General features: G+C 43.6%; 1 protein-coding gene across 1 annotated transcript in view; it reads left to right on the top strand.

Annotated features, from left to right (window-relative positions):
• LOC128687888 (ileal sodium/bile acid cotransporter-like) overlaps positions 1-10,416 on the top strand; it is a 58,001-nt gene extending 47,585 nt beyond the window's left edge. The window contains exons 9-11 of the mRNA XM_070083838.1: positions 994-1,180; positions 7,914-8,041; positions 8,349-10,416. Coding sequence (XP_069939939.1) covers positions 994-1,180; positions 7,914-8,041; positions 8,349-8,558 — 525 coding nt within the window. The 3' untranslated portion in view covers positions 8,559-10,416. The remainder of the gene's footprint in view (positions 1-993; positions 1,181-7,913; positions 8,042-8,348) is intronic.
• Positions 10,417-19,856: the final 9,440 nt, after the last annotated feature.

Raw genomic sequence — 19,856 nt, forward strand, 5'->3', positions numbered from 1 at the left:
CCCCCACCGCTGCCTCACCCCCCCACCGCTGCCTCACCTCCCCCACCGCTGCCTCACCTCCCCCACCGCTGCCTCCCCCCCACCGCTGCCTCACCCCCCACCGCTGCCTCACCCCCCACCGCTGCCTCACCCCCCACCGCTGCCTCACCCCCCACCGCTGCCTCACCTCCCCCACCGCTGCCTCCCCCCCCCCACCGCTGCCTCACCTCCCCCACCGCTGCCTCACCCCCCCCACCGCTGCCTCACCTCCCCCACCGCTGCCTCACCTCCCCCACCGCTGCCTCCCCCCCACCGCTGCCTCACCCCCCACCGCTGCCTCACCCCCCACCGCTGCCTCACCCCCCACCGCTGCCTCACCCCCCACCGCTGCCTCACCTCCCCCACCGCTGCCTCCCCCCCCACCGCTGCCTCACCTCCCCCACCGCTGCCTCACCCCCCACCGCTGCCTCACCTCCCCCACCGCTGCCTCCCCCCCCCACCGCTGCCTCACCTCCCCCACCGCTGCCTCACCCCCCCCACCGCTGCCTCACCTCCCCCACCGCTGCCTCACCCCCCCACCGCTGCCTCCCCCCCCACCGCTGCCTCACCCCCCACCGCTGCCTCACCCCCCCCACCGCTGCCTCACCCCCCACCGCTGCCTCACCCCCCACCGCTGCCTGCACCGCCACACCGCTGCCTGCACCGCCACACCTCTGCCTGCACCACCACACCGCTGCCTGCACCGCCACACCGCTGCCTGCACCACCACACCGCTGCCTCACCCCCCCCACCGCTGCCTCCCCCCCCACCGCTGCCTCACCCCCCCACCGCTGCCTCCCCCCCACCTAAATAATTCACGAAAGACCTTATTGTAGAAAGAAGATAAGTCAGGAGAGACCTAAAATTAGAAAAAAAAAGATAATTCTTCTCCTCAGATAACCTTCGTATGTATTTCAAAATCCTCTGTGTCTGTTTTTCCCCGTGTGCTGTCAATCGTTACTTCCTTCCCTACAGATATTGCTGTCGGGATTCCTGCTGCCGACGCTGGGCTACCTTGGTGGCATGGTGCTGGCCATCGTCTTCCGCCTCTCCACGCCGGAGGTGATCGCCATCAGCGTGGAGACGGGCGTGCAGAACGCCACCATCGCCCTCATCATTCTCCAGCTGGTCCTCTCGTCCCCCAGCGGCGAGCTCGCTGCTGGTGAGTGTATGTCGGAGGTTCCTGAGGTCAGACCTACTGCTGTAGTGTGCAGGTTCCTGAGGGACACCTACTGCTGTAGTGTGCAGGTTCCTGCAGGAGACCTACTGCTGTAGTGTGCAGGTTCCTGAGGGAGACCTACTGATGTAGTGTGCAGGTTCCTGAGGGAGACCTACTGCTGTAGTGTGCATGTTCCTGCAGGAGACCTACTGCTGTAGTGTGTAGGTTCCTGAGGGAGACCTACTGCTATAGTGTGCAGGTTCCTGAGGGAGACCTACTGCTGTAGTGTGCAAGTTCCTGCAGGAGACCTACTGCTGTAGTGTGCAGGTTCCTGCAGGAGACCTACTGCTGTAGTGTGCAGGTTCCTGAGGGAGACCTACTGCTGTAGTGTGCCGGAGGTTCCTGAGGGAGACCTACTGCTGTAGTGTGCCGGAGGCTCCTGCGGGAGACCTACTGCTGTAGTGTGGAGATTCCTGAGGGAGACCTACTGCTGTAGTGTGCAGGTTCCTGCAGGAGACCTACTGCTGTAGTGTGCAGGTTCCTGAGGGAGACCTACTGCTGTAGTGTGCCGGAGGTTCCTGAGGGAGACCTACTACTGTAGTGTGCAGGTTCCTGCGGGACACCTACTGCTGTAGTGTGCAGGTCTGTAGGAGACCTACTGCTGTAGTGTGCCGGAGGGAATGATAATGTGCTTGATCGAAGGATATCTGTTCAGTCAGTCAAAGAGCAGAACCTGAAGAAGTTTATTGTAAGTCAAAGATAGGAAATTCTAGGGGGAGACTTGCATTTTGTCTGTAAGAATAATGTATTTTAGAGAACGACGTATATTGTGTAATTCAGAGAATAACAAATCCTAGAGGAAGTCGTCTACTGTGTAAGATGATGAGAGAGCAGACGAGACAGAGACAACACTGGTTAAGTAAGTTTATTCAGGTATACACAAATACAGTTACATAGAATTATCGTACATAGCAGCATATGTGTAGAGAACCTAGAATAACCCAAAAAAGTCAGTGACTTATTTCCATTGGGGTCCTTTTACCTTATTATTATAATATAAAGGTTATAATATTTTCTTATTATTCTACAATGAAGATAACATCTTATTATCATACTAAAAAGACTATCTACTACACGAGGGTCATTAAGACTATCTACAATACGAGGGTCATTACTAGGAATAAGGTAAAATTTACACGTATGTTAGCTAAAAACTAGAAAATCATTCCCCTCCCTTTCTGTAGCTACATTCATCAGACATCTTTTGGCACTCTTCTTGAACTGGTTCATACTATGACTGGCTTTGACATGTGCGGGTAGTCTGTTCCATTCCTTTATTGCTGTACAATAAAAGGTGTTTGACGCCTGGCCAATGACTGTGGGTACTACAAAGTTGTGCTCTCTCCCCCTAGTACTATGATTGCTTTGGTTCCCAACCTTGACAAAACTGACAGCAAGATATTCTGGACACTGTGAGCAATTTTATAAACATGATTTAGCTTCAGTTGTTTTACTCTGTCTTCAACATTCAGCATATCCAACTGCTGTAATTCATTCTGGCCTACATGCTGTCTTGGTCCCAGCCCCAGGATGAATCTTACGAATTTGTTCTGTGTGATTTGCAGTCTGTCTTTCAGTTTTTTTGTCAAGGCAGAGTACCATGAAGAACAAGCGTAATCCATATGGCTTTGTATAAGGGCTAGACATAGGGTCCTGCGAGCCTCAGTAGGTAGACGCTGTGTGTTAGGTAAGACACATATGCAACAGTTAGACAACTTTATTCCGAAACGTTTCGCCTACACAGTAGGCTTCTTCAGTCGAATTCAGAAAATAGGCAGGAACAGTAGAGATGTGAAGACGATGTAATCAGTCCATCACCCTTGTAGTCGTAGAATTTGAGGTTGTCAGTCCCTCGGCCTGGAGAAGTTCAGTTCCATAGTCAGGAACTATCTGAAGATCAAGCGACAGTGCGGAGACTTAAATACTGTCGGAAGGAGAGGTGCAGAGTAGTAGTAGTAGTAGTAGTAGTGAGAATGTAACCACTGATAGGTCATGTCCCTCTCAGATCCAACACTTCTCACTTGAAAAGCTTGTCAAAGGTGTTTTCTGTACCAAGATGCCATGTGTTGCAGTGTCTGACAAGATGAACATCAAAATGGTATACAATACCGACAGGTTGTTAGGTAAGACACATATGCAACAGTTAGACAACTTTATTCCGAAACGTTTCGCCTACACAGTAGGCTTCTTCAGTCGAATTCAGAAAATAGGCAGGAACAGTAGAGATGTGAAGACGATGTAATCAGTCCATCACCCTTGTAGTCGTAGAATTTGAGGTGGTCAGTCCCTCGGCCTGGAGAAGTTCAGTTCCATAGTCAGGAACTATCTGAAGATCAAGCGACAGTGCGGAGACTTAAATACTGTCGGAAGGAGAGGTGCAGAGTAGTAGTAGTAGTAGTAGTAGTGAGAATGTAACCACTGATAGGTCATGTCCCTCTCAGATCCAACACTTCTCACTTGAAAAGCTTGTCAAATGTGTTTTCTGTACCAATATGCCATGTGTTGCAGTGTCTGACAAGATGAACATCAAAATGGTATACAATACCGACAGGTTGTTAGGTAAGACACATATGCAACAGTTAGACAACTTTATTCCGAAACGTTTCGCCTACACAGTAGGCTTCTTCAGTCGAATTCAGAAAATAGGCAGGAACAGTAGAGATGTGAAGACGATGTAATCAGTCCATCACCCTTGTAGTCGTAGAATTTGAGGTTGTCAGTCCCTCGGCCTGGAGAAGTTCAGTTCCATAGTCAGGAACTATCTGAAGATCAAGCGACAGTGCGGAGACTTAAATACTGTCGGAAGGAGAGGTGCAGAGTAGTAGTAGTAGTAGTAGTAGTAGTGAGAATGTAACCACTGATAGGTCATGTCCCTCTCAGATCCAACACTTCTCACTTGAAAAGCTTGTCAAAGGTGTTTTCTGTACCAAGATGAAATGTGTTGCAGTGTCTGACAAGATGAACATCAAAATGGTATACAATACCGACAGGTTGTTAGGTAAGACACATATGCAACAGTTAGACAACTTTATTCCGAAACGTTTCGCCTACACAGTAGGCTTCTTCAGTCGAATTCAGAAAATAGGCAGGAACAGTAGAGATGTGAAGACGATGTAATCAGTCCATCACCCTTGTAGTCGTAGAATTTGAGGTTGTCAGTCCCTCGGCCTGGAGAAGTTCAGTTCCATAGTCAGGAACTATCTGAAGATCAAGCGACAGTGCGGAGACTTAAATACTGTCGGAAGGAGAGGTGCAGAGTAGTAGTAGTAGTAGTAGTAGTGAGAATGTAACCACTGATAGGTCATGTCCCTCTCAGATCCAACACTTCTCACTTGAAAAGCTTGTCAAAGGTGTTTTCTGTACCAAGATGCCATGTGTTGCAGTGTCTGACAAGATGAACATCAAAATGGTATACAATACCGACATGACCTCTCAGTTGCCTCTCACTACTACTACTACTACTACTACTACTACCCTGCACCTCTCCTTCCGACAGTATTTAAGTCTCCGCACTGTCGCTTGATCTTCAGATAGTTCCTGACTATGGAACTGAACTTCTCCAGGCCGAGGGACTGACAACCTCAAATTCTACGACTACAAGGGTGATGGACTGATTACATCGTCTTCACATCTCTACTGTTCCTGCCTATTTTCTGAATTCGACTGAAGAAGCCTACTGTGTAGGCGAAACGTTTCGGAATAAAGTTGTCTAACTGTTGCATATGTGTCTTACCTAACAACCTGTCGGTATTGTATACCATTTTGATGTTCATCTTGTCAGACACTGCAACACATGGCATCTTGGTACAGAAAACACCTTTGACAAGCTTTTCAAGTGAGAAGTGTTGGATCTGAGAGGGACATGACCTATCAGTGGTTACATTCTCACTACTACTACTACTACTACTACTACTCTGCACCTCTCCTTCCGACAGTATTTAAGTCTCCGCACTGTCGCTTGATCTTCAGATAGTTCCTGACTATGGAACTGAACTTCTCCAGGCCGAGGGACTGACAACCTCAAATTCTACGACTACATGGGTGATGGACTGATTACATCGTCTTCACATCTCTACTGTTCCTGCCTATTTTCTGAATTCGACTGAAGAAGCCTACTGTGTAGGCGAAACGTTTCGGAATAAAGTTGTCTAACTGTTGCATATGTGTCTTACCTAACAACCTGTCGGTATTGTATACCATTTTGATGTTCATCTTGTCAGACACTGCAACACATGGCATCTTGGTACAGAAAACACCTTTGACAAGCTTTTCAAGTGAGAAGTGTTGGATCTGAGAGGGACATGACCTATCAGTGGTTACATTCTCACTACTACTACTACTACTACTACTCTGCACCTCTCCTTCCGACAGTATTTAAGTCTCCGCACTGTCGCTTGATCTTCAGATAGTTCCTGACTATGGAACTGAACTTCTCCAGGCCGAGGGACTGACAACCTCAAATTCTACGACTACAAGGGTGATGGACTGATTACATCGTCTTCACATCTCTACTGTTCCTGCCTATTTTCTGAATTTGACTGAAGAAGCCTACTGTGTAGGCGAAACGTTTCGGAATAAAGTTGTCTAACTGTTGCTTATGTGTCTTACCTAACAACCTGTCGGTATTGTATACCATTTTCAGGTAGACGCTGTGCTTGTCTATACAGGAACTTCAGTCTGGCATTCGCTTTCTTTACTACACTGTTCCCTATCAATTCTCCTGACACGCATGGGTCAAATGGGATTCCCAGATATTTTACTGATGAAACCAAAGTGATGGGCTCCCCATTACACTGGACATTAAAATTATTTATCCTTCTCAGTTTATGTTTCGTGCCAAAGAGAATGGCTTCAGTTTTCCCTAGGTGTAATGATAGTTTGTTGTCTACTAACCATTTGCTGCAGGACTCCAGTTCCGGTGTTAAAACATTAGCTATATCTTGTGGGTCTTTACCTGACACTAACAGAGCACTGTCATCTGCATACAGTAGGAGTTTGCACTTGACACTGATAGGCATGTCATTGACATAACATAAGAATAATAAGGGACCCAGAATACTACCTTGGGGAACTCCACATGCTATCGGCAGGGGTTCTGATTCCGTTTTGTTGATTTTGACAATTTGTCTCCTGTTGCTAAGGTAGGACTTAAACCAGTCTACAGAACCTATACCGATAGCTTGAAGTTTCTTACATAATATATTGTGGTTGACAGTATCGAAGGCCTCTTGCAGGTCTAAGGTTACCATACCTATGAGGTTCCCCTTTGACATTTCAGTTCTCAGGTAATCCATCAGATTAATTAGGGAGGTGTCGGTTGAGTAAGATCTTCTAAAGCCCGATTGATAGTTATGGAGAATGTTGTTGTCATTAAGGTACTTAACTACTTGACAGTACACCGCCCTCTGTAGAATTTTGGATATTATACTGAGTATACTAACAGGCCTATAGTTGCTTACATCAGACCTACTATTTTTCTTGAAGATAGGAGTAACTCTGGCCTCCTTGAACCCCTCCGGTACGGTATTAGTGGTGATTGATAGATTTATTATGTGAGCAATAAGGATTGACAGTTCAGAAGCACCATCTTTTAGGAACTTACACGGGATGTTATCCGGGCCTGTGCTCTTAGTTGGGTTTAACCTGCTTAGTTTTTTTTGAATAAAGTCATGAGATACACTTACTAGTTGACAACTGTTTGGGGTTACCCCTTTATTGGTATAGTATGTTTGAAACTTATCAGTCTGTGTTAAAGGTATTTGATGCAGCTGGTAGTTTACTTACTAGTGTTGATGCTACAGATGTGTAGAAGGAATTAAAGCAATTTGCCACCTTAGATGTTTCGTGGCATACCTCGTTATCGAGAGTGAGTACTATGTTAAACCTATCTACTGGCTTATGGCTATACCCCAACTGTTTTAGTTGTTGCCAGAGCTTTCTGGGGTTATGCTTATACTCTTCAATTTTTGAGCAATAGTCCTTTGCCTTTGCTCCTTTTATTATAAGTCTCTGCACTCTGTTCCTCACCATTTGGAATTCATTTAGTGCTGCAATATCCTGTCTGTTTGCAGACAGGATAGCAGAGTAGATTACTGTAGAAGACTCTGAAGAGAGACGTTTGTTGGTTCACTCTTATAAAAAAAATTCGTCTCTTCGCTGAGTTTGTTATAAAAGTGACTCGTAAGACGCACCGTTATAACAGCAAGTGGTCCATGAGGTGCACTTACTGATGTATCAGAGATTAACTCATACAGTGAGGTACTTGCCAATGCTCATCCAGGTGGAAACCATTAGCCTTTGCTCGTACAAGTTTAGCTCTTGTTTTGTGACGTCTGTGCTCTTCTGGGAAGATGACTGTTGAACGAGTGATGGTGAATGAGTTTGTTTGTTTTTTTTTGGGGGGGGAGCCTTGGATCACCCTGCGTTGGTGGGACACACTCGATGAAGCAAATATATAAAGTGTACATACTCTGAAAATTCACTTTAGTCATTATTTTAGGACTAAAACTATTCTTGACGGATGGCGACCAGTTTTACAGTCAAGAGGCTTTAAAAGTAGTAGTAGTAGTAGTAGTAGTAGTAGTAGTAGTAGTAGTAGTAGTAGTAGTAGTAGTAGTAATAATAATAATAATAATCATGGAATCCATGAATGAGGAGTGTGTGTGTTTCGTTGCAGTGATCCCGGCCTGCTCGACATTGTTCACGCCACTACCCCTGGTGCTGGTGCTGGCTATCAAGAAGGCCTACGACAGGATCATCCGAAGTCGATCGCTCAGTATCAACACCTCCGACGCCCATCTTAAGGTGATCTATGTCCATCCTCCATATTTTTCTTGACTACAGTAGCCACCATCACAATTTATTGTTCACAGTACTTGTACCTGGGTCCTATGTAACCCAGGTAGATCTCATCTAGACTTTCTAGACCCTGAACTAACTCATCTGGATTCATATCTAATCCACTTAGATCCCATGCAACCTATCTCAACCCTCGACTCTTACCTAACCTCTCTCCGACCAGCACAGACACTATCTAGCCTACCTAGACCGCCTTAACTCTCCTGGATAGTATAAGGTGCTCCCCTAACGTGGAATTTTCTTCCTTCTACAGGAGGTTTCTAGCGACGTCAAAAACACCTCAATGGCTTCGTTGGAGAATGGCTTCAAGGTTTCCGACGACTCCGAAAACTTCTCGCTGCAGAAACGTCGCAGGACTTCGATAGCTCCTGAAGGCTCCACTCTTCGGAACGGCTACAGGGCTTCCCTGGCTCTTGAAGGTGGCGTTGACAATCCTGTAGCAGAGCTCAGGGACGAGGTTTGATGAGTGAGATGAAACTCCGAAGCTGAACACTAACGTGACGAGGAATGAAAGGAAAGATGCAAATGTTTGTCTTCCAATGTAATCTGATAGTTTGTGATCGTAAATGGTCTGTGACCCACGTTGTGATGGTCTGCTGCTATAGTAATAACAGCAGCAACGTCAGGAGCAGTAACAACAGCAGCAACGGTAATAAAAGCAGCAGGAGTAATTAGAGCAACATCGACAGGATCTCCAGCAGCACTAACAGCAGCAACGTCAGGATCTCCACCAGGAGCTATAACAGGAGCAACGATAGAATAATAAGCAGCAGCAACAACAGTTATAACAGAATCAGTATCAGGATCAGCAACAGCAATAACATCAGTGTCAACAACAAAAGCTGAAGAACAAGGTGAGACAACCAGCACTGTTGTTCTCATACGCTGTTGTACTCATACACTGCCTCTATGATACGTTAGTATGACACTCCCTTCATCAAGGGCTTGAATCAACTAGGGGATAGCAGCTTCAGTTATTGAATCGAGAGTCCCTCAAGGCAACGCCTCCTTCTTCCCCCTTCCCCATCCTCCTACCTCTTCTTGAAGAATTAAAACATTCAAGGACTTGAGTATGGGTGGCATGGGTGGTTTAACATTAGGGTTTAACCTACTTGTGACACATGACATCGGCTGTGTATTGATGGTTTCCGGATACCATAGTATTGATGTTAGTATAGATATTGTATTTTGTTCATCACTATGTTCACACCATGTGTTCATCACTGTTCACACCATGTGTTCACCACTATGTTCACACCATGTGTTCATCACTATGTTCACACCATGTGTTCATCACTGTTCACACCATGTGTTCATCACTATGTTCACACCATGTGTTCACTATGTTCACATCATGTGTTCATCACTATGTTCACACCATGTGTTCATCACTATGTTCACACCATGTGTTCATCACTATGTTCACACCATGTGTTCATTATGTTCACACCATATGTTCATCACTATGTTCACACCATGTGTTCATCACTATATTCACACCATGTGTTCATCACTATGTTCACACCATGTGTTCATCACTGTTCACACCATGTGTTCATCACTATGTTCACACCATGTGTTCAGCACTATGTTCACACCATGTGCTCACTATGTTCACACCATGTGTTCATCACTATGTTCACACCATGTGTTCATCACTATGTTCACACCAGGTGTTCATCACTATGTTCACACCATGTGCTCACTATGTTCACACCATGTGTTCATCACTATGTTCACACCATGTGTTCATCACTATGTTCACACCAGGTGTTCATCACTATGTTCACACCATGTGTTCACTATGTTCACACCATGTGTAAATCACTATGTTCACACCATGTGTTCACTATGTTCACACCATGTGTAAATCACTATGTTCACACCATGTGTTCATCACTATGTTCACACCAGGTGTTCATCACTATGTTCACACCATGTGTTCACTATGTTCACATGTGTTCATCACTATGTTCACACCATATGTTCATCACTATGTTCACACCAGGTGTTCATCACTAGGTTCACACCATGTGTTCACTATGTTCACAACATGTGTTCATCACTATGTTCACACCATATGTTCATCACTATGTTCACACCATGTGTTCACTATGTTCACACCATGTGTTCACTATGTTCACACCATGTGTTCACTATGTTCACTCCATGTGCTTACTATGTTCACACCATGTGTTCACTATGTTCACACCATGTGTTCATCACTATGTTCACATCATGTGTTCATCACTATGTTCACACCATGTGTTCATCACTATGTTCACACCATTTTTCATCACTATGTTCACACCATGTGTTCATCACTATGTTCACACCATGTGTTCATCACTATGTTCACACCATGTGTTCATCACTATGTTCACACCATGTGTGCATCACTATGTTCACACCATGTGTGCATCACTATGTTCACACCATGTGTTCATCACTATGTTCACACCATGTGTTCATCACTATGTTCACACCATGTGTGCATCACTATGTTCACACCATGTGTTCATCACTATGTTCACACCATGTGTTCACTATGTTCACACCATGTGTTCATCACTATGTTCACACCATGTGTTCACTATGTTCACACCATGTGCTCATCACTATGTTCACACCATGTGTGCATCACTATGTTCACACCATGTGTTCATCACTATGTTCACACCATGTGTTCACTATGTTCACACCATGTGTTCATCACTATGTTCACACCATGTGCTCATCACTATGTTCAAACCATGTGTTCATCACTATGTTCACACCATGTGCTCATCACTATGTTCACACCATGTGTTCATCACTATGTTCACACCATGTGTTCATCACTATGTTCACACCATGTGTTCATCACTATGTTCACACCATGTGTTCATCACTATGTTCACACCATGTGTTCACTATGTTCACACCATGTGTTCATCACTATGGTCACACCATGTGCTCATCACTATGTTCACACCATGTGTTCATCACTATGTTCACACCATGTGTTCACTATGTTCACACCATGTGTTCATCACTATGTTCACACCATGTGTTCACTATGTTCACACCATGTGTTCACTATGTTCACACCATGTGTTCACTATGTTCACACCATGTGTTCATCACTATGTTCACACCATGAGCTCATCACTATGTTCACACCATGTGTTCATCACTATGTTCACACCATGTGTTCATCACTATGTTCACACCATGTGTTCACTATGTTCACACCATGTGTTCACTATGTTCACATCATGTGTTCACTATGTTCACACCATGTGTTCACTATGTTCACACCATGTGTTCACTATGTTCACACCCTGTGTTCATCACTATGTTCACACCATGTGTTCACTATGTTCACACCATGTGTTCACTATGTTCACACCATGTGTTCATCACTATGTTCACACCATGTGTTCACTATGTTCACACCATGTGTTCACTATGTTCACACCATGTGTTCACTATGTTCACACCATGTGTTCATCACTATGTTCACACCATGTGTTCACTATGTTCACACCATGTGTTCACTATGTTCACACCATGTGTTCATCACTATGTTCACACCATGTGTTCACTATGTTCACACCATGTGTTCACTATGTTCACACCATGTGTTCATCACTATGTTCACACCATGTGTGCATCACTATGTTCGCACCATGTGTTCACTATGTTCACACCATGTGTTCATCACTATGTTCATACCATGTGTTCACTATGTTCACACCATGTGTTCACTATGTTCACACCATGTGTTCATCACTATGTTCACACCATGTGTTCACTATGTTCACACCATGTGTTCACTATGTTCACACCATGTGTTCACTATGTTCACACCATGTGTTCACTATGTTCACACCATGTGTGCATCACTATGTTCACACCATGTGTTCACTATGTTCACACCATGTGTTCACTATGTTCACACCATGTGTGCATCACTATGTTCACACCATGTGTTCACTATGTTCACACCATGTGTTCACTATGTTCACACCATGTGTGCATCACTATGTTCACACCATGTTTCACTATGTTCACACCATGTTTCACTATGTTCACACCATGTGTGCATCACTATGTTCACATCATGTGTTCACTATGTTCACACCATGTGTGCATCACTATGTTCACACCATGTGTTCACTATGTTCACACCATGTGTGCATCACTATGTTCACACCATGTGTTCACTATGTTCACACCATGTGTGCATCACTATGTTCACACCATGTGTTCACTATGTTCACACCATGTGTGCATCACTATGTTCACACCATGTGTTCACTATGTTCACACCATGTGTGCATCACTATGTTCACACCATGTGTTCACTATGTTCACACCATGTGTGCATCACTATGTTCACACCATGTGTTCACTATGTTCACACCATGTGTGCATCACTATGTTCACACCATGTGTTCACTATGTTCACACCATGTGTTCACTATGTTCACACCATGTGTGCATCACTATGTTCACACCATGTTTCACTATGTTCACACTATGTATTGTTGAACTTACATAGTAGCGGATCATTCATATGTAACTAACATTTCTATTCCTTTTCTGTTGTGTGTAAAATATTAATATAAACCATTCCCTTCATTAACTAAACGTAACTTGTGAAATTTTGCTTCCATTTCTAATTACTTATTCTGAGATCTATTAAGTTAGCAAATATATATATATATATATATATATATATATCTATATATATATATATATATATATATATATATATATATATATATATATATATATATATATATATATATATATATATATATATATCGGCTGTAGGTTTTTATAAGTATTTGTTGAGTCATTTTGGAAGGAGAGAGAGCCAGAATTTTTTTAACATTTGTAGGTAGGATCTAAACCCGTAGGATTTGTACAGCTCCTGGTGAATTGGAGGTAAATTAGGTTTGATTCAAGAAAGAGGTAGATAGTTACAATTCCTTGGATCACGAGCGTCCCTCAGAGGTTGCCAATGTCTCCCGAGAGACGGGAATCTGTTCATGCTTTTAAATCCATTTGAAATAACATCTTTCTTCTGATGCTGGTGATCATACTTTCACTCTTGTGATGCTGGTGATCATACTGTCACTCTTCTGATGCTGGTGATCATACTGTCACTCTTGTGATGTTGGTGATCATACTGTCTCTCTTGTGATGCTGGTGATCATACTTTCACTCTTGTGATTCTGGTGATCATACTGTCACTCTTGTGATGCTGGTGATCATACTGTCACTCTTGTGATGCTGGTGATCATACTGTCACTCTTCTGATGCTGGTGATCATACTGTCACTCTTCTGATGCTGGTGATCACACTGTCACTCTTGTGATGCTGGTGATCATACTGTCACTCTTGTGATTCTGGTGATCATACTGTCAGTCTTGTGATGCTGGTGATCATACTTTCACTCTTGTGATGCTGGTGATCATACTGTCACTCTTCTGATGCTGGTGATCATACTGTCACTCTTGTGATGCTGGTGATCATACTGTCTCTCTTGTGATGCTGGTGATCATACTGTCTCTCTTGTGATGCTGGTGATCATACTGTCACTCTTGTGATGCTGGTGATCATACTGTCTCTCTTGTGATGCTGGTGATCATACTGTCACTCTTGTGATGCTGGTGATCATACTGTCACTCTTGTGATGCTGGTGATCATACTGTCACTCTTGTGATGCTGGTGATCATACTGTCACTCTTGTGATGCTGGTGATCATACTGTCACTCTTGTGATGCTGGTGATCATACTGTCTCTCTTGTGATGCTGGTGATCATACTGTCACTCTTGTGATGCTGGTGATCATACTTTCACTCTTGTTATGTTGGTGATCATACTGTCACTCTTGTGATGCTGGTGATCATACTGTCACTCTTGTGATGCTGGTGATCATACTTTCACTCTTGTGATGTTGGTGATCATACTGTCACTCTTGTGATGCTGGTGATCATACTGTCACTCTTGTGATGCTGGTGATCATACTGTCACTCTTGTGATGCTGGTGATCATACTGTCACTCTTGTGATGCTGGTGATCATACTGTCACTCTTGTGATGCTGGTGATCATACTGTCACTCTTGTGATGCTGGTGATCATACTGTCTCTCTTGTGATGCTGGTGATCATACTGTCACTCTTGTGATGCTGGTGATCATACTGTCACTCTTGTGATGCTGGTGATCATACTTTCACTCTTGTGATGCTGGTGATCATACTGTCTCTCTTGTGATGCTGGTGATCATACTGTCACTCTTGTGATGCTGGTGATCATACTGTCACTCTTGTGATGCTGGTGATCATACTGTCACTCTTGTGATGTTGGTGATCATACTTTCACTCTTGTGATGCTGGTGATCATACTGTCTCTCTTGTGATGCTGGTGATCATACTGTCACTCTTGTGATGCTGGTGATCATACTGTCACTCTTGTGATGCTGGTGATCATACTGTCACTCTTGTGATCCTGGTGATCATACTGTATCTCTTGTGATGCTGGTGATCATACTGTCACTCTTGTGATGATGGTGATCATACTGTCACTCTTGTGATTCTGGTGATCATACTTTCACTCTTGTGATGCTGGTGATCATACTTTCACTCTTGTGATGCTGGTGATCATACTTTCACTCTTGTGATGCTGGTGATCATACTGTCACTCTTGTGATGCTGGTGATCATACTGTCACTCTTCTGATGCTGGTGATCATACTTTCACTCTTGTGATGCTGGTGATCATACTTTCACTCTTGTGATGCTGGTGATCATACTTTCACTCTTGTGATGCTGGTGATCATACTTTCACTCTTGTGATGCTGGTGATCATACTGTCTCTCTTGTGATGCTGGTGATCATACTGTCTCTCTTGTGATGCTGGTGATCATACTGTCACTCTTGTGATGCTTGTGATCATACTGTCACTCTTGTGATGCTGGTGATCATACTGTCACTCTTGTGATGCTGGTGATCATACTGTCACTCTTGTGATGCTGGTGATCATACTGTCACTCTTGTGATGCTGGTGATCATACTGTCACTCTTGTGATGCTGGTGATCATACTGTCACTCTTGTGATGCTGGTGATCATACTGTCACTCTTGTGATGCTGGTGATCATACTGTCTCTCTTGTGATGCTGGTGATCATACTGTCACTCTTGTGATGCTGGTGATCATACTGTCACTCTTGTGATGCTGGTGATCATACTGTCACTCTTGTGATGCTGGTGATCATACTGTCTCTCTTGTGATGCTGGTGATCATACTGTCACTCTTGTGATGCTGGTGATCATACTGTCACTCTTGTGATGCTGGTGATCATACTGTCACTCTTCTGATGCTGGTGATCATACTTTCACTCTTGTGATGCTGGTGATCATACTTTCACTCTTGTGATGCTGGTGATCATACTTTCACTCTTGTGATGCTGGTGATCATACTTTCACTCTTGTGATGCTGGTGATCATACTGTCTCTCTTGTGATGCTGGTGATCATACTGTCTCTCTTGTGATGCTGGTGATCATACTGTCACTCTTGTGATGCTTGTGATCATACTGTCACTCTTGTGATGCTGGTGATCATACTGTCACTCTTGTGATGCTGGTGATCATACTGTCACTCTTGTGATGCTGGTGATCATACTGTCACTCTTGTGATGCTGGTGATCATACTGTCACTCTTGTGATGCTGGTGATCATACTGTCACTCTTGTGATGCTGGTGATCATACTGTCACTCTTGTGATGCTGGTGATCATACTGTCTCTCTTGTGATGCTGGTGATCATACTGTCACTCTTGTGATGCTGGTGATCATACTGTCACTCTTGTGATGCTGGTGATCATACTGTCACTCTTGTGATGCTGGTGATCATACTGTCTCTCTTGTGATGCTGGTGATCATACTGTCACTCTTGTGATGCTGGTGATCATACTGTCACTCTTGTGATTCTGGTGATCATACTTTCACTCTTGTGATGCTGGTGATCATACTGTCACTCTTGTGATGCTGGTGATCATACTGTCACTCTTGTGATGCTGGTGATCATACTGTCTCTCTTGTGATGCTGGTGATCATACTGTCACTCTTGTGATGCTGGTGATCATACTGTCACTCTTGTGATTCTGGTGATCATACTTTCACTCTTGTGATGCTGGTGATCATACTTTCACTCTTGTGATGCTGGTGATCATACTTTCACTCTTGTGATGCTGGTGATCATACTGTCACTCTTGTGATGCTGGTGATCATACTGTCACTCTTGTGATGCTGGTGATCATACTTTCACTCTTGTGATGCTGGTGATCATACTTTCACTCTTGTGATGCTGGTGATCATACTTTCACTCTTGTGATGCTGGTGATCATACTTTCACTCTTGTGATGCTGGTGATCATACTGTCACTCTTGTGATGCTGGTGATCATACTGTCTCTCTTGTGATGCTCGTGATCATACTGTCACTCTTGTGATGCTGGTGATCATACTGTCACTCTTGTGATGCTGGTGATCATACTGTCACTCTTGTGATGCTTGTGATCATACTGTCACTCTTGTGATGCTGGTGATCATACTGTCACTCTTGTGATTCTGGTGATCATACTTTCACTCTTGTGATGCTGGTGATCATACTGTCACTCTTGTGATGTTGATCATACTGTCACTCTTGTGATGCTAGTGATCATACTGTCACTCTTGTGATGGTGATCATACTGTCACTCTTGTGATGCTAGTGATCATACTGTCACTCTTGTGATGGTGATCATACTGTCAGTCTTGTGATGGTGATCATACTGTCACTCTTGTGATGCTGGTGATCATACTGTCACTCTTGTGATGTTGATCATACTGTCACTCTTGTGATGGTGATCATACTGTCACTCTTGTGATGCTAGTGATCATACTGTCACTCTTGTGATGGTGATCATACTGTCAGTCTTGTGATGCTAGTGATCATACTGTCAGTCTTGTGATGGTGATCATACTGTCACTCTTGTGATGCTAGTGATCATACTGTCACTCTTGTGATGGTGATCATACTGTCAGTCTTGTGATGCTAGTGATCATACTGTCACTCTTGTGATGGTGATCATACTGTCAGTCTTGTGATGGTGATCATACTGTCACTCTTGTGATGTTGATCATACTGTCACTCTTGTGATGGTGATCATACTGTCACTCTTGTGATGCTAGTGATCATACTGTCACTCTTGTGATGGTGATCATACTGTCACTCTTGTGATGCTAGTGATCATACTGTCACTCTTGTGATGGTGATCATACTGTCAGTCTTGTGATGCTAGTGATCATACTGTCACTCTTGTGATGGTGATCATACTGTCACTCTTGTGATGGTGATCATACTGTCACTCTTGTGATGGTGATCATACTGTCACTCTTGTGATGGTGATCATACTGTCACTCTTGTGATGGTGATCATACTGTCACTCTTGTGATGCTAGTGATCATACTGTCACTCTTGTGATGGTGATCATACTGTCAGTCTTGTGATGCTAGTGATCATACTGTCACTCTTGTGATGGTGATCATACTGTCAGTCTTGTGATGCTAGTGATCATACTGTCACTCTTGTGATGGTGATCATACTGTCACTCTTGTGATGCTGGTGATCATACTGTCACTCTTGTGATGCTAGTGATCATACTGTCACTCTTGTGATGGTGATCATACTGTCAGTCTTGTGATGCTAGTGATCATACTGTCACTCTTGTGATGGTGATCATACTGTCAGTCTTCAATATAAACTTCAGCATTTCTTCATCGCTGTTGTTGCATTTATGGCTTAGTGTGTGTGTGTGTGTGTGTGTGTGTGTGTGTGTCTCAGTTTCTTGAAAGACCAGGTTCTGGAGAACAGCGACGTCTCCAGGCACCCTCAAAACATCTTCAACTCATCCAAGCACCTTCCTTAAAGGCTATAACTCTAGGAGTGTGTTCTGGCTTCGTTTCTCTTCAGTTGTGCATAATTGATCAATACTACATTATTCTTTAATTATTTATTTTTTTGTGTGTGAATTGTTATAAAACAAAGTTAATAAGATGCTAAATATATATTTGAAGAAATAACTTACCTCGTGTAATTTTTCCTACACCTGAGAAAAAGTGATATTCTTTTTTGGAGGGGGGGGAGGTTTTTATTCACTATTCTGTTATTGTCAGTGTGGATGTTTAATTTTTGTTTGTATAGTGGAATAGATTGTTATTATAGCAAAGTGAAAAAAATGTGTTAATTATACTGAAGTTTCGAGTTATGATTTTCCAGACCTTCCTCGCATACAGCACTTCCTCTGCTCACACTTCCAGCACTTCCTCTGCTCATACTTCCAGCACTTCCTCTGCTCATACTTCCAGCACTTCCTCTCAAAGTTTTTACTAACATTTTCAGAATTATCCATAGTTAACTTTAACTGGTGTTCCAGTTCTCTCATTTATTCCTTCATAACTATCTAATTTTTGTGTAATTTCCCAGATTTTTGCTTCCAATGTATCATCCTAATTTTTTAGCCAATTCCTCGTCCCTCTCTATCATAACTTTCTCTTTTAGTGTTTTTTGCCTTGGTTGCATTCGTACATTCGTTAATTCCCTTCCATTTTTTCAAAGTTTACTTTGATCTTATATATTTATGTTAATCCTTCCTGGTTCCTGCCCAACCTGACTGTCCTCCATTTTTTTGTCATTTATCTTAATATATTATGTATACTTGTGTGTGGGATAGGTAGCTTACTTAAAACACCAGAGTTTTTTAGGACAGTGAGGTTGGTGTTATATAGGAGAGACGGGGAAGATAAGGGGAAACTATTGCCTGGTCTCAGAGCCGCGGACGCGTTGACCCCCGAAACCCTCTCCTGATAAACTCCAGGTAGTAAAGGTGGACCTCAGGATGGGGGAGGATGTTACAGTTGGAAGTCAACTCGTGTTGTCTGAACACTTGTAGCATGACAGTCTTTCCTTGAGTGTGGTTGTATATTATTTATTTCGGGTCACCCTGCCTCGGGAGGACAGCCGGTGCGCTCAAAAACAGTCATTTTCTTACCCCTAATAATTTTCCTCGCAATAGAGCAGTACACTCGTGTACTTCTGTTTATTGAATTTATGGGCGAGCGCTAAACCCATAGGAGGGTCATGTAGCGACTATGGGAATGGAAGGCATTTAGGTTCAACCCAATGGAGCACCCGTGAAATTCCTCGGATCAAGAGCCTCTCACAGGCATGGAGGAACCTCCTTGGAGGTGTCGCGCCTCACTACCATCTTCACTGTTAGTAACCACAGACTTACTTTTTATTACGCTGCGATTAAATTTATGGGGAGAGAGAGCTCAGCCCTCAGGGGTAATACAGCACCTGTGGTAATAAGTCATTCAGGTTTGATCCAAGGGGAGCATAGATCCAGTTCCTTAGATCAAGAGCCCCTCGCAGGCACGAAGGAACGTTCTTAACATAACTGTCGCATTCCTGTGACCAAGTTGTTTACCTGACCTATTGACCTGACCTCATTATTATAATCAAAATAAAGCGCTAAACCCACCAGGGTCATACAGCGCTGCGTAACCTAACCAGAATAATCCGTATAATTAATTTTACACTGAGGGAGGCGGGGGAAATGGGCGAAAAAAAAATCACCAGCACTAAAACTTATAAACAAAAGTGACCAGAAGTAATTTATCGCAGTTTTATATACTGGAATAAATCATTTCAAGGGTACAAAAAATATCAA

Source organism: Cherax quadricarinatus, chromosome 10 (assembly GCF_038502225.1).
Source record: "Cherax quadricarinatus isolate ZL_2023a chromosome 10, ASM3850222v1, whole genome shotgun sequence".
Taxonomy (NCBI): Eukaryota; Metazoa; Arthropoda; class Malacostraca; order Decapoda; family Parastacidae; genus Cherax; species Cherax quadricarinatus.